Below are 13634 nucleotides of genomic sequence, written 5' to 3'. Positions count from 1 at the left end.
TCCCTTCCACTTTTTCAAGGGGGAGGTGCATAAAACTGTCAATGATGGAGCATCATGATAATGGTAGTCGAAAAGGTTGGGGGAACTTTTGATATTGTGTTCCTCACTCTCCACAGATGGGGTGGGGGGGGGTCCCCACCCCCTGATTGACGCCCATGGCAATTGTGCATCTGCTTAAGTGCACAACAATATGGAATTTGTCCACTAACAGGGTCTGTGCGCATGCGTAAATGTAGTTAGCATATTTCATGAGAAGGGTCCATTGGCAAACTTGGCGTGTAGTGAGTAGACACACATCAGAGATTAACAAATACAAAAAGGCATACCATGAGGTTACTTTGATTATGAGGGGTGCCACTTGAGAAAACTTGACAAAGTGTTTATATTCATACATACAGTGATTTATGTAAAGCGCTGAGGAAAATTCCATTAAATGAAGACAGCTCTAACAAGCTTCATCTCTGTCTCCATATTTTACCGATACAGAGGATGCATATATTAAAGTAGGATACAACGGTTTCCTCAGAAAAGCAGATTGACCCTTATACGATTGTCGCACCTGGAATTAGCGTATTGACCTTTATTTATGAGTGTCGCACCTGTTTTCCAGCTTGCTTTCTATCCTGGTACCTTGCCTGATTCCTACATTAACCCCCTACTTGATCTACAGTCTGATCCCAAACCTTATTAGAAGCCCAAACACAATCTTTCTTGATCACCAGCATGACTCAATGCCTGTCTTGCTTCCCATTCTTCTCCAATGTCTGATTCCTAGATGAACACAGCTTAACTTCCAGCCTGACCTCTAACCTAACTAACAGCCAGGGGTCAATTTCATAGAGCTGTTAAGCAGCAAAATTTTCTGTGCTAAGCAAAAATTTAGGGGGCACCAGTAACAATGCATACTTTATGGAATTTTGGCTGATAACCAGTTTCTGTTAACCAACAGTTTTCTGTGCTAAGCAAGTTTTTACATGCGTTATGATAGATAGTTTGTTTATTTTTACACGCATTGCCAACGGCCAAACAATTACAATACATTAAAAAAATAGTTACATATAAAAATATACAGCAAGTTTATATAAAAAATATATCGCCATTGGAGGCTATATTAAAATTTACAAAGAGACGTGAACAAACCATCATCAAAACACACACAAATGAAATTGGGCCCTGAGATGATCCCCAGCCTAGTCCCCTAACCGAACCTAACTCACCTCTCCTCATATCCTCTCCCAGCTCTCACTGAACCCTGTCAATATCACCCAGACACTTATCCATCTCCTTTGAGGCACTGTCAGACTTCATGTATAACAAGGCAGCCAAAATCACTGCAGTTATATCACAGCAGCACAGATGACAGATACTATGATGATTATCCAGGGAAAAGCAGAGTATCTGAAGGTACCTATGGTGGAGTCTATGGTTCCATGTTTGACCTGATTGTAAAACAGACATTAGTTTCCATGATCAAGATTTCAAGGTTCAGTTTATGTAATGCTTAAACACAAGACAACTGTGCAAGTCTTGTGTATATTAAAAAAAACGAGGCTTGTGAAATTAGGGTCATAGGTTTTTGGCAATATAAGGTTATTACAAAAAGGCAAACATATAAAGAGAGATACAATTATGGCTCAATTGACATGAAACGTCAAAAGGTAGTTTGTGCTCAAATGATACCAAAAATTGGTTACAGCGCATTCCACAATAATCGTATCAATACGCTTTACATTAGTGCCCTGGTCATAGGGCCAAAACATCCCTTTAATCTTTCACAGCTCCCTGGGAGTATACAGCCCGAGCTGCCATAGCACTCCGAAGGCTTTTTAATTCCCTATATCAACCTCTACCCTCGCAGGTACCCATTTATACCCCTGGGTGAAATGACAGGAAACAGCAAAATGAATGGGCAGCAGGGATTATCGGCCTTGTAGTTTGTGCTGAAATGGCATGAAACTTCAAAATCAATGAGCAGCAAGGCTTACCCATTGAAGTAGTATTTCTAAAATGGCCTGAAACTTCAAAAAGAATGAGCAGCGAGGCTTACCCCTTATATGTTGGCTCAAATGACATGAAACATCAAAAGATGAGCAGCTAGGCTTACCACTTGTAGTTTGTGCTGGATAGAGATGAAACATCAAATGTTTGGCTGAAATGACATTAAGCATCAAAAGGAATGAGCAGCAAGGCTAACCCCTTGTAGCTAGGTTTCTAAAACGACATGAAAACTTAAAAAGGAATGAGCAGCAATGCTTACCCCTTGTAGTTTCGAAATGACAATAAGCATCAACAGGAATGAGCGCAGTAAGGCTTACTGCTCGGAGTTTTGGCTGAAAGGACATGAAACATCAAAAGGAATGACCAGCAAGGCTTACCCCTTGTTATTTTTGCTCGCACCTAAATACTTACTTTTTTTGTAGTTGTTAGTATTCCCGGGAACAGCAGTGTATTTTGAATAGACCGCTCTATCATACGTTGTGAATACTCATGTACTGTGAAAGAACCTACATTAGTTTTTCTTTGTTGTTGGTGCTCCATACTCCTAAAGGAATTGAAATGTATTCAGGAAAACCAGTCACAAATAAATAGAGCTCTTTAATAAATGTTTGGTTTTCAAGTTCACAATCCATGGTCAAGTTTACCAAGAAGCTCAGCAGGGAAAACAAACAGAAACAAAACACTGTGTTTCCAATATCGTTTATTTAGTTAAAAATATCTTTAAGTACAATTTTGATTAAACATTTCAATTACCATATTGATAAAAAAGGCATATCATATAATAATTATACTAACCTAAGATAATGTTTCTTGATTGGTTGGTTGTTGTGTCCAGAACCGCGTTTTAACATTTATAAGTATTTTTTCTACATCTTTTGCCAGTTAATAAGGGCCCAATCTCATGGCTCTGCTTACCGTAAGCAACAAATCTTTACTATTGGAAGCAGGGAATGCTGTTCTTACACCAAGTGTATTTCACAGGGTAGCAGGGAAGTTTTGCTTGTACATGTGTGTTCTCCATATAACTTATAGGCATTCTTTGCTTAATACGCTAGCGCAGATTTGGCACTTGCCCAGTAAGCGGAGACTGATGATCGCAAGTTTAGAATTCGACAGTAAGCAGAGCCATGAAATTGGGTCTAGATGAAGACTCCGACATACAGCATGACAGTAGGCTTGGTTACCAGACCAATCTATTATCAAGGCAAGTATTTTAGATTAAAGGGACACGTTGCCTTGGATTGGGCGAGTTGGTCCGAGAAAAGCGTTGGAAACTGTTTGTTATAAAAATTCATTTGGTTAGAAAGATGTTTTAAGAATACAACATAATGATCCACACACATATGCGACACAGTCGGCCATTTTGTAGAGTCAAAAATTTCAAACTCCTAAGATAGTTCACGACATTATAAGGAAAACCCTGCAATTTCAAGGCATATTTGTGTGCATCATTATATTTTCCTTTCAAACATTTCTCTAACCATGCATTTAAAACAAACAGTTTCAAATGCATTTCTTGGACCAACTTGCCCGATCCAAGGCAACGTGTCCCTTTAGGGCTAACTATCAACAAAATATTGTTAAGATCAAAATATAGCTCATCATTGTGACTAGTAACCATTGCCCCAATTCACTTAATGCCATCATCACATAATCTTGTAAGTGTCTTTTTGGAAATCAATGTCACTGTGTGTTATATAGTGCAGGGTGCATTTTAGGTGATACAACGCTTTAAACACGCTAACCATATACTCCCAAAACCATGTGTGTTCAATGCACGCCCAACAATTCACTTTTAGATGAAAATATCAAACAAAGGATTATATTGAAGAAGGTCTGGTTTGGATCGAAAGCTAAGGCCATCTACCCAACTAATTATAATTTTAAAATTATTATATACAGTTTATCAATACAAACATACAATAAAAAGTAGGATACTTTGATAAGTTTGAAGTTTGATGAAGAGCGTTTTTATAAAGCACATAAATAACCGACAGGTCCCTGTTAGATTAAAGGGAACAGTCAATGAAAACTACACTTAAACAACCAGTATTTTATATTGAAAATGTGATAAGACTGGTCTTTGACAATTACTGAAGATGTCCAGTGCCTTTAATTTTCAGGTATGTCTAAGGGTTTCTAACTGGCTCATACTGCTGGACAACATACTGGAAATAAATGAGGGGCTTAAAGTAGGTTAGATGTTGATAGTTTGTGTGGCCTAACAGACATCGAGCCCGACTCAAACATGCGGCAACAGGGCATTTTGGGTCCAGCACTGTTTGGGTCTGCTGAGTGAGTGAGTGAGTGACATGGGTTATTTTGAGTAAGTATAGGACACAATAAAGGTTAATTTCACCACAACTCTAAATTTTGTGTAAAATGTCTAAGAAATAATGTTGATACATGTATTCACAACAAAAATTACAATTTACATATTTCCCAGATTGTATCAGAACATAACAATTGTATCAGAATTAGTATGTTAATATGGGAAGCATTGGAAAATGCATTTGACTTCTAGGTTACTATGGTCAAAAAGGATGAAGTTAAAGGCAGTGGATTGGTAATTACTCAAAATAATTATTAGCATAAAACCTTTCTTGGTGACGAGTAACGGGGAGAGGTGGTTGGTAAAAACCATTGTGAGAAACGACTCCCTCTGAAGTGCCATAGTTTTTGAGAAAGAAGTAATTTTCCACGATTTTGATTTCGAGACCTCAGATTTAGAACTTAAGGTCTCGAAATCAACCATCTAAATGCACACAAGTTCGTGTCCAAAGGTATTTTTCTTTCATTATTATCTTGTAAGTTTGATGACCGATTGAGCTCAAATTTTCAAAGGTTTGATATTTTATTAATATATTGAGATACACCAACTGTGAAAGCTAGTCTTTGACAATTACCAATAGTGTCCACTGCCTTTAAAGGGTCTGTATACATTTGGTAATGTCTCTGAAAATTAATGGCAATAACAACTTACTTGGTAAGAAGGACAGCAGCTTTGAGTATAAAGCCTTTTGAGAATAACTATTCACTTTAAAGTAGTACTGCGGTTATGGAAAAGATATCACTTTTTAACCCCAAATTTGAATCTGAGAAGCGTCACTGACAGTAACGCTTCTCAAATTGTGTATTCCAATTCTTCCTTAGTGGACATAACTGCTACAGATTTTCGGCAATATCTATAAAAAAAATGTACAACCTTTCGAAATGAAATTTTCATGGGTTAGTTGTGATCTACAACCAAAGTGATTAAAACAAACAGTGGGTTCTAAATTACCAAAAGTATACAGTCCTTTTAAAAGTATTTTCTAAACCATCTCAGCTCCCTAGGGAGTGTACAACATGTGCTGCCAAATATGTAGCGCACTAAGCTAATCAATCACAAAAACCATCTCTGCCCTCACAGGTACCCATTTACCCCAGGGTGGAGAGAAGCTTATGGTGAAGTGTCTTGCTCAAGAACACAAGTGTCACAACTGGGGTTCGAACCCACACTCTGCTGAACAGAAACACCAGAGCTTGAATTTGAGCTATATCACAAGTTATTTTTACATCCCCTCCTTGCTTTTATTCACAGGTAAATCTTAACACATTTAAGAATCTCAATATCCCCCCAAAAAACTTGTTAAAAGTTAAACTACGACTGTTTGGTAATCTGTACATGAACTCCCTATGCAAACCATCATACATAGTGACGGAATAGATTGACCGCACAAAGCATCATCGACCACCATATTTGATGATAAACAATGGAAAAGTGTATGACAGTATCCGCTGCACACAACTCTAAGCCAATGATAGCCTTTCATGCGACACGATTTATCAACGATGGTGGCCAATAACTTCAAGTACAATCCATCTATTCACCTCATCATAATCATCTTCAGCTGTGCCATTGTGAAGGTCAGTGTCCCTATGTGTTGTACAGTGCAAATTTATGGCAATGCAGCAATAGACCCTTCCCATGAAATATGTACATTGCTCATAGCGCGTGTGCACTCACTCGCAAAATGAGAGAACATTATTCTGTTTAGTATGGCAAATGGCTGTGTGAGGCAGACGCAATTGTGCGTCTGTTTAGTGCATGTTTCGATGGTGTTTGCCAGCTAAGGTCTGTACACATAGACCTTTTCGCAAACACCATTGCGCAAGCGCAGACTGTTGAATGAGGTGCATTGTGGGATAGATATGGATCAAATTTGATCACCAGCTAGACCACAATGCACCTAATTCCAAGCTTTACGCGCGCGCCCCAGTATTTGGGAAAAGGTGTGTATATGTAATTGTCATATTTCATGAGAAGGGTTATTTTTAACTTCCGAGTGCGGTAGTGTGTGACGTGCGTATGAGGGGTCAGTATGTGCTTGATCATGATGTCACCTTGTTTTACTGGAGTAGTCTTCTGAGGAAGGCAGCCAAAAGCAGAACAAGCCAAGAAGCCATCGCCGTTGCAGAGCCTGCCGTGGGTGGTGATATGTGTACTACAAAAGGATAACAATCAAGAGAGAGAAAAAGATTAGGAGTGAAGTAAAAAAGTGATGTTAAACTGGGTGGGGAGGGAAGGGGTTGATTTTGGAAGGACTGTGTATACCAGAACGAGGGATGTTGTGGCATAGCCATCTAGTATGATTGATCCAAATTACATGTGGGTGTTTGAGTCCTGTACTGGTCAGTTGCGACACTTATGTCCTTGAGCAAGGCACATTGTCAAAATTGCTTCTCTCCACCCAGGAGTGTGAATGGATACCGGACGAGAGCTGGGGAGTAAACTGCATCCTATCCGGGGGGGAATACACTTATTCTCAGTCGTTTAATGCCAAGGAAACGTTACCAGAGCATTACCCAGCAAACACGTAACGTCATCGTAACGTTACTGTGAAGTTGTATTTTGGTAATGTTCCTTCCCAACTAAAACACAACTAACCTACAACGTTGCCAAAAGGTTGCAGTTTGGTCTCGTTACACAATGACATAAATACAACGTTATAAAAACGTTATGTTTTAACATCTTATAAAAACGTCCTGTGAATATTGTTATGCAACGTTGTCAGAAGGTTTTGGTTTAGTCACGTTACTCCATAACTTAGATACAACTTTTGTCTAACGTTTTTTTAAACGTCATATACAAACGTTATGTGAATGTTCTGTGCAAAACGTTATCTGAGAGTTGTGGCTTTGTTTTTTCACAACGTCTTAATAAAGTCACTTTAGCTTTGTTTGGCAACGTTGCTTGAATGTTGTACCTCCGTCAGGTTATTTGGTAACGTATGACTAACTTTGCAACGACGTAGTTTTCATCGTCTGATAATGGGACGTTGTGGAAACTTGTTTCAACAAAGTTACCGAACAGTGTTTTGACAGGTTACTGGCATGTGTCGCACGACGTGTATCCTCGGGGCACGTGGGCAACGTACAGATAACGTTGTATCAACGTTGTACCACGAGGCAGATGACCGCGGTCGTGCAGAAATCCTCTACAAAACGTTTTCAATCAGAAATAATGTTTTTTTATTATAATATTATTTTATGGTAATATTTTATAAATAAAAAAAATTAAAACACTAATATAAGTGTTAGTAAAGAACAAAAAAATTAATAATAAAAAACTTTATGCAATTATTAAAAAAGTAAATTCTCATATAAAGTACGAGGCTACAATCCGCGCGGAGGATTGTGGGGGATTGTTCAAATGTTATACTACACGTCCGCCGTTCAACCGTCGTATTCTTCTCTCCTAGCTGTTACGCCGACCAAATTTACATCGGTTGTTAAGTTGTCATCTTCTCGACAATGGTAAGTATTCTACATACAAAAACTCACTTTATCTTGTTGTGTTTTCCGTACAAAAACAAGTATTTTCTGTGGCTGTTCACGATGGTCTATATGTCATCATTCATGTACGTCGTGTGTACATCTCCAGACAACAATACAATGAGACATAGATTTTACACATACAATGGCCGAGGTAGCTAGAATACGGCCAACCAATCTTCGTGTTTAGTCTTCCTCCGTGCTCTTTGACACCTGTTTACTGTGTATCCTTTGTCCCAGAGTAGAATAATTGTGAACCACAGATTTTTGAGGAAACTGACTGCTTTTCGACGCCATGGTGTTTAATTTAATATATTATGATGCTTACTTATGTCTGAGCTTGCTTGCTGAGGGCACTAATTTGTGTGTGTTACTGTTGTGCTTTCCACAAATCAGCTACGGTAAAAGGAAAGGTATTTCATCAATTTATATATATAATTAATATTGTTGAAGGAGTAATTAAGGGGTAACTGAAAGGAACCAACATTTGTATTTTTTTTTCAGAAAGCATATACGGAATAGTGAAGCATGATTGATGCTTTTTTAATGTTGATGGATTTACCTTTTTTTAGTGAAACGGACGCATTTAAAAAAAAGGTTTGTTGATCAATTAGTTAATTTTGTTAGCTGAGACAAACAATATGTGGGTAGAAGGAATGGAAATGCTTAGTTTTACCATTTCGAATGACCACCCCAATTACTTTATGTTTTTCTTAAAAATGTTTTTATTTTACTTTTAGGAGCTTGCAGAAAAAGTAAGAGGAGGCCATCTCATCTCTTTGACACCTAAAATTGTCCCAACAACAAAAGTTGGACCTAAGTACAGGTGAGTGAATTACATGTGCATGATGTAGCTTGGTATGTGAAATACTCTCAATGGAAATGTTGGCAACGTCTATTATATTGTAAAAAAAAACTAGATAGCTTGAAGACAAAAGGTGTTCACTATCCTATACAAAGATTTATGGAACATGTTTTCAGTCCATAGACATTTTGATAAGGTGGAGGTACGTATGGACAGTTATGTTTCACGATGTATACATTAGAAAATAACAATGTCAAACTTGTTCTTGTTGACCCGGCATGAATGAACAGATATACATTGATAAAGGAAATAAATGTACACATTTTGTTGGATAGTTCAAAATTACTCAACTTTCTCTTTGTTTCACATTTTCTTTTACATTTAGGAACCTTGTCGAGGAATACCTACCTTTTCGGATGTGGTGATGACCCTTGGTGATTCTGACTAATCCATCGACAATTTTGCCGTCTACCACTTGCTGCCTGCTATCCTTTTTTCCCCAAACCCTTTTTAACATTTTATCTCAAAGCTGAACTTTTGTTACTGATTTAAAAACGTAGATGCACTAAATGAAGAAATTTAAACAAGAACAGTATTTAACATTATTCAATAGGTTCAAAAAAGTTCTAAATTCAACATTCCTCCTCAACAACTTTGCCATTCACACTGGATTTTGCTCCATCCCAATCCCACCAAGGCCAACAGTTATGTGCTTAAATGAACACGTTGCCTTGGATCGGACGAGTTGGTCTATAAAAAGCATTTGTAACCGTTTTTATATAAAATGCATATGGCTGGAAAGATGTTTTAAAAGTAGAATACAATGATCGACACAAGTTAGCCTCGAAATTGCACGGTTTTCCATTTACCTCGTCGACCAACACGGTCGGCCATTTATGGGAGTTAAATGTGACTCCCATAAATGGCTGACCATGTTAGTTCGCAAAGTTAAAGAAAAAACACGCAATTTCGAGGCTAGCTTGCGAGATAGTTATATGTTATAGAGGGGCTCTGATGGCAAATTCAGTTTGTGATCCACGCATTTTTCACTAGATAGTCCCTATGGGAATGTAAAAAGAAAAAAAAAAAAACATTTTGTGTGGATATTCATTAAAATTGCACTGTATTTTTACTTTTGAAATCTAAAGACAATTGGAACTTTATTTAAAGTGAACTTTAAAAACGTTTGTTTTCAAAGGGTTGGTATACATTTGGCAATAAAATTACCTGGTAAGAAACATTTTGAGAAACAGTTCACTTTGAAGTAATGTGGTTTTGGAAAAACATTTTGAAGCTGATGAGTGTTTCTGCCAGAAACGTTTCTCAGATTTGGTATTCAAATTGCAAACTATAAATTCTTCCCACATGAAATTTCACAGGTTATTTTTATGGTACGATGTATCTACAACTAGATTTGAACAAGCAGTGAGTTTCAGTAACAATGGTATGGAACCTACTGTATGTGTATATAATATAATATATACATGTAGATAAATACAATAAAACTAACCCTCTGTGAATATTTCACTTCAAAAGATGTTTGTGTTTTTGAGATTTCACCGGGAAAAAAAAACGGGACGATTATTTCCACACAGGAAGAATATTTCTTAGATCTAAATTTTGGGGAATAAAAAGTGAGCTATTTTTTCTATAACCGGAGAACTTCAAAGTTAAACGTTTCTCAAAATACATTACACTACCTAAAGCTGCTGAACTTCTGACACTACAGTTGTTTTTTATTGCCTTGAATTTGTAGAGTCATTGCCAAACGTGTACAGACCATTTAACTGTAAATCTCCAACTTTTCCATTTTTATTATACCACGCATTTTGAGTTATATATAACCATGCTTTAAAGTTTTGCTGTCTTTTCTATGAAATGATTTGCATTCAATTAAAAATGTTAAGAGAGCCAAAAGCACTTTTGGTATGCATGTGTCTTGATTTTTTGTGATAAATTTACATTTATTTAAAGCATTTAATAACGTTTTTATAACGTTGGGTTTTTCCTGTTGAAGACGTTATATAAATACGTCACAATCACGTTCAGAAATAACTTTATCAAAACGTGAAGTTTTAACGTTTTCACAACGTTATTATATCACGTCATGACGCGACGTTATCTAGACGTTGACAAAACTCCACACTTATCCGTCCGTACAACGTTAAATAAAAACGTTCTCAAAACATTCAAATAACGTCGTAGCGACGTTCAGGGCACGTTATTATGTTTGCTGGGTAACACCAGCCTGGTGAGCCATATTGGCCCAGGACAGACTTTTTATACCAGCTAACGACAAGTTGCTTTAAGGTATTCAGGGGGTTGCATATTATCAATCATTTGGTATGTCAACTAAATACAGCACTCCTAATAGACCCCCTTGCATGTGACATCACAATCCTTAAACAGTCCCGTTCACCGAGGTCAATGAAAACCTGTCATTGGGTGAGAGTCCTGCACAGCGTGTAAGAGCATGCACGTTTCCATTATAATTGACTTGTGATGTGATGGCAGCCAATGCAAGGGGGCAGTGGGTGAGGTATGTCATTATGTGGGCGTTATTACTTTGGGGATTAACGTGCCGGCGCTCTACCAACTAAGCTATGTAGCCCTATATTGGCGGTGTCCCTATTTTGTCAATATCTTTGTTCGGGGGTGCCATGTCAGAAGCCATACAATCTTAAACTACCGTGTAGCCAGGGATCACACCCAAATTATGATACAACCTGGGAAGCGGCAGCCAGGGGATCACCTTAAGGGGATGCGATTTTTTATTTCAGATATCAACATAAACCACAAGGGAAACTGACTGGGTAAATTTTAAATGATTTTTGGGGTTGAACAAAGAATTGACTAGAGTGGGATTCGAACCAACGACCCCTGGATTAACAGTCCGGCGCTCTACCAACTGAGCTATCTAGCCACATTATATCTGTAGACATTTTACTGACAAAATTTGATCAAATAAATTTACAATATTGTGATGATTATACAGAAATGAATGGCATCTAAAGGGTTAAAGGGAAGGTACACTATTGGTAATCATCAAAGACCAGTGTTCTCACTTGGTGTATCTCAACGTATGCATAAAATAACAAACCTTTGAAAATTTGAGCTCAATTGGTCATTGGAGTTGGGAGAAAATGATGAAAGAAAAAACACCCTTGTTGGACGAATTTGTGTGCTTTCAGATAGGAATAAAAGACTTCTAGCTAGAAGTATTTTAATATTTTCGGGGAAAATTACCTCTATTTCAAACTACATTACTTCAGAGGGAGTCGGTTCCCACAATGTTTTATACTATCAACAGCTCTCCAATGCTAGTTACGAAGTCAGTTTTTAAGTTAATATTTGTTTTGAGTAATTACCAAACGTGTACCTTCCCTTTAAAGAAAGAGTCCACCAAATAATTCTGGGGTTGTATTGGTGGGTAGATATAATTCATCTGTGTAATTTTTTTCATGAAGCGGTACTTACTTGTTCTGCAAGTTGATCCAGTATAACCAGCCGGGCAAATACATTCAAGTTCAGATCCTACAACACGACATGTGCCACCGTTTGAACACGTATTTGTAGAGCATGTAGCGCTCTCCATGGCTGCTCAGGCAAAAGAAAGCAAAATTTTACATCAAATGGTGCCAGAAATAAGTCTTAAAAGTTTTGCGTCCCCATGTCCAATCTGACCTTTGGCCGTGTTGGGTATAAGATGCAGAGGGGATATCTCTGCATTTTTCATGAGAACGTGTTTGATAATGAAATTATCTTCAAGTAAATTTGACGCTCAGGTTAAAATGGCGCAATACAGGGAGTTAGAAAAGTGTGTTGTTCGTCAAGATCGCACTCTTGTTAAAATTGATTTACCATTGAGATTGACAATTCAAGTCTTCTTGAAGATTAAAAGGGTTTGGGTATTCTTCGTAGGACACAAAACGCAATGTCCCATGTTTACAAAAACGAACATTATTGTGACGAACATTATTTTAGTATGTACAACAGATTACTGGTATTGATATTTAAATACCATTACTGGTAAATGCTGAAATAATTTTCGTCTCACTGAGATGGAATTATTTTTCTCAAAAACTACCGCCACTATCATTATCTTCAAACTGAGTGAGTTTATTTTAAATCTGTGGACATTGTGTTGTGTTACATTGTGTTCTGCATGTAAAAGAACCAGTGCACTTATCGAAAAGAGCAGGGGGTTGGCCCCGGTGTTCCTGGCTGTGGCTGCTAAAACGCGCCGTAGTAACTTGTAAACCCTTTTAAGGTGCTACAAAGTTAGGTCTCAGAATTCATAACTTTCATTAACCTCTATTTCTGTTACATACTAAGCGCCTTAAGTACCTTGTTGGTAGATACGTGTGCTATATAAGACTTTGATATTATTCCTATTATACTTACGGACATCGCAGTTTCTGCCGGTGAAATCTCCTACACAGTTACATGTGTATATGGTGTCGGCCCCCACACTACACACACCATTATTCTTACACGGATTGGATTCACAGCTAAACTCGCCTGCAACAAACAAACAAAAACGTCACAAGAAGAGTCGGACTATGAAGCCTAACTTGAAGTTCATTCTTCAACCTAAATGATCCAAATAAGCTGCATGAGGATGAAGTGGTCTATAGACCATGTGATCTGTGACATCACATCTTCACAAAAGAGCTTGGCCTTCCTGCAGGCATGATTTGTACACAGCTCAATGGAAGAACAAAGACCATTTTTTTAGAGCGGGATTTGAACCAAAGATCGCCAGATTTAGGTGTCGGTGCTCCAACATCTGAGCTATTTAGCCCTAAGTTGGCAGTCTCCTCAATATTCATGTTTAGTGGAGCGATGTCAGTGGCCATAAAATCGTTAACTGCCATGTAGCCAGGGATCAAACTCAAGTTTACGATACAACCTGGGAAGCGGCAGCCAGGAGATAACCTTTAGGGAATGCAACCTTTTATTTCAGATATCTAATAATAAACCACAAGGGGAACTGACTGGGTAAATTTGAAAT

At 37.8% G+C, this 13634-nt stretch overlaps 1 protein-coding gene, 1 long non-coding RNA gene and 1 other non-coding gene across 4 annotated transcripts in view; 1 reads left to right on the top strand and 2 right to left on the bottom strand.

Moving 5' to 3' along the window:
- Nucleotides 1–2610: 2610 nt before the first annotated feature.
- Nucleotides 2611–13634, bottom strand: part of LOC139954375 (uncharacterized) — a 56561-nt gene continuing 45537 nt past the window's right edge. The window contains exons 30-32 of one of the 2 annotated variants that reach the window (XM_071954137.1): nucleotides 13025–13141; nucleotides 12098–12217; nucleotides 2611–6485 (exon numbers count right to left, since the gene is read on the bottom strand). In XM_071954137.1, coding sequence (XP_071810238.1) covers nucleotides 6391–6485; nucleotides 12098–12217; nucleotides 13025–13141 — 332 coding nt within the window. In that variant the 3' untranslated portion in view covers nucleotides 2611–6390. The remainder of the gene's footprint in view (nucleotides 6486–12097; nucleotides 12218–13024; nucleotides 13142–13634) is intronic. The other variant, XM_071954138.1, reaches the window with a different exon arrangement.
- Nucleotides 7680–10540, top strand: LOC139954211 (uncharacterized). The gene is made up of 3 exons (XR_011788066.1): nucleotides 7680–7797; nucleotides 8556–8641; nucleotides 9006–10540. It is a non-coding gene; the product is annotated as an uncharacterized lncRNA (long non-coding RNA).
- Nucleotides 11471–11543, bottom strand: Trnan-guu (transfer RNA asparagine (anticodon GUU)). The gene has a single exon. It is a non-coding gene; the product is annotated as a tRNA-Asn (tRNA).

Source organism: Asterias amurensis, chromosome 2 (genome assembly GCF_032118995.1).
Source record: "Asterias amurensis chromosome 2, ASM3211899v1".
In the NCBI taxonomy this organism is placed as follows: domain Eukaryota; kingdom Metazoa; phylum Echinodermata; class Asteroidea; order Forcipulatida; family Asteriidae; genus Asterias; species Asterias amurensis.
This window is presented reverse-complemented; position numbering and strand designations above follow the sequence as displayed.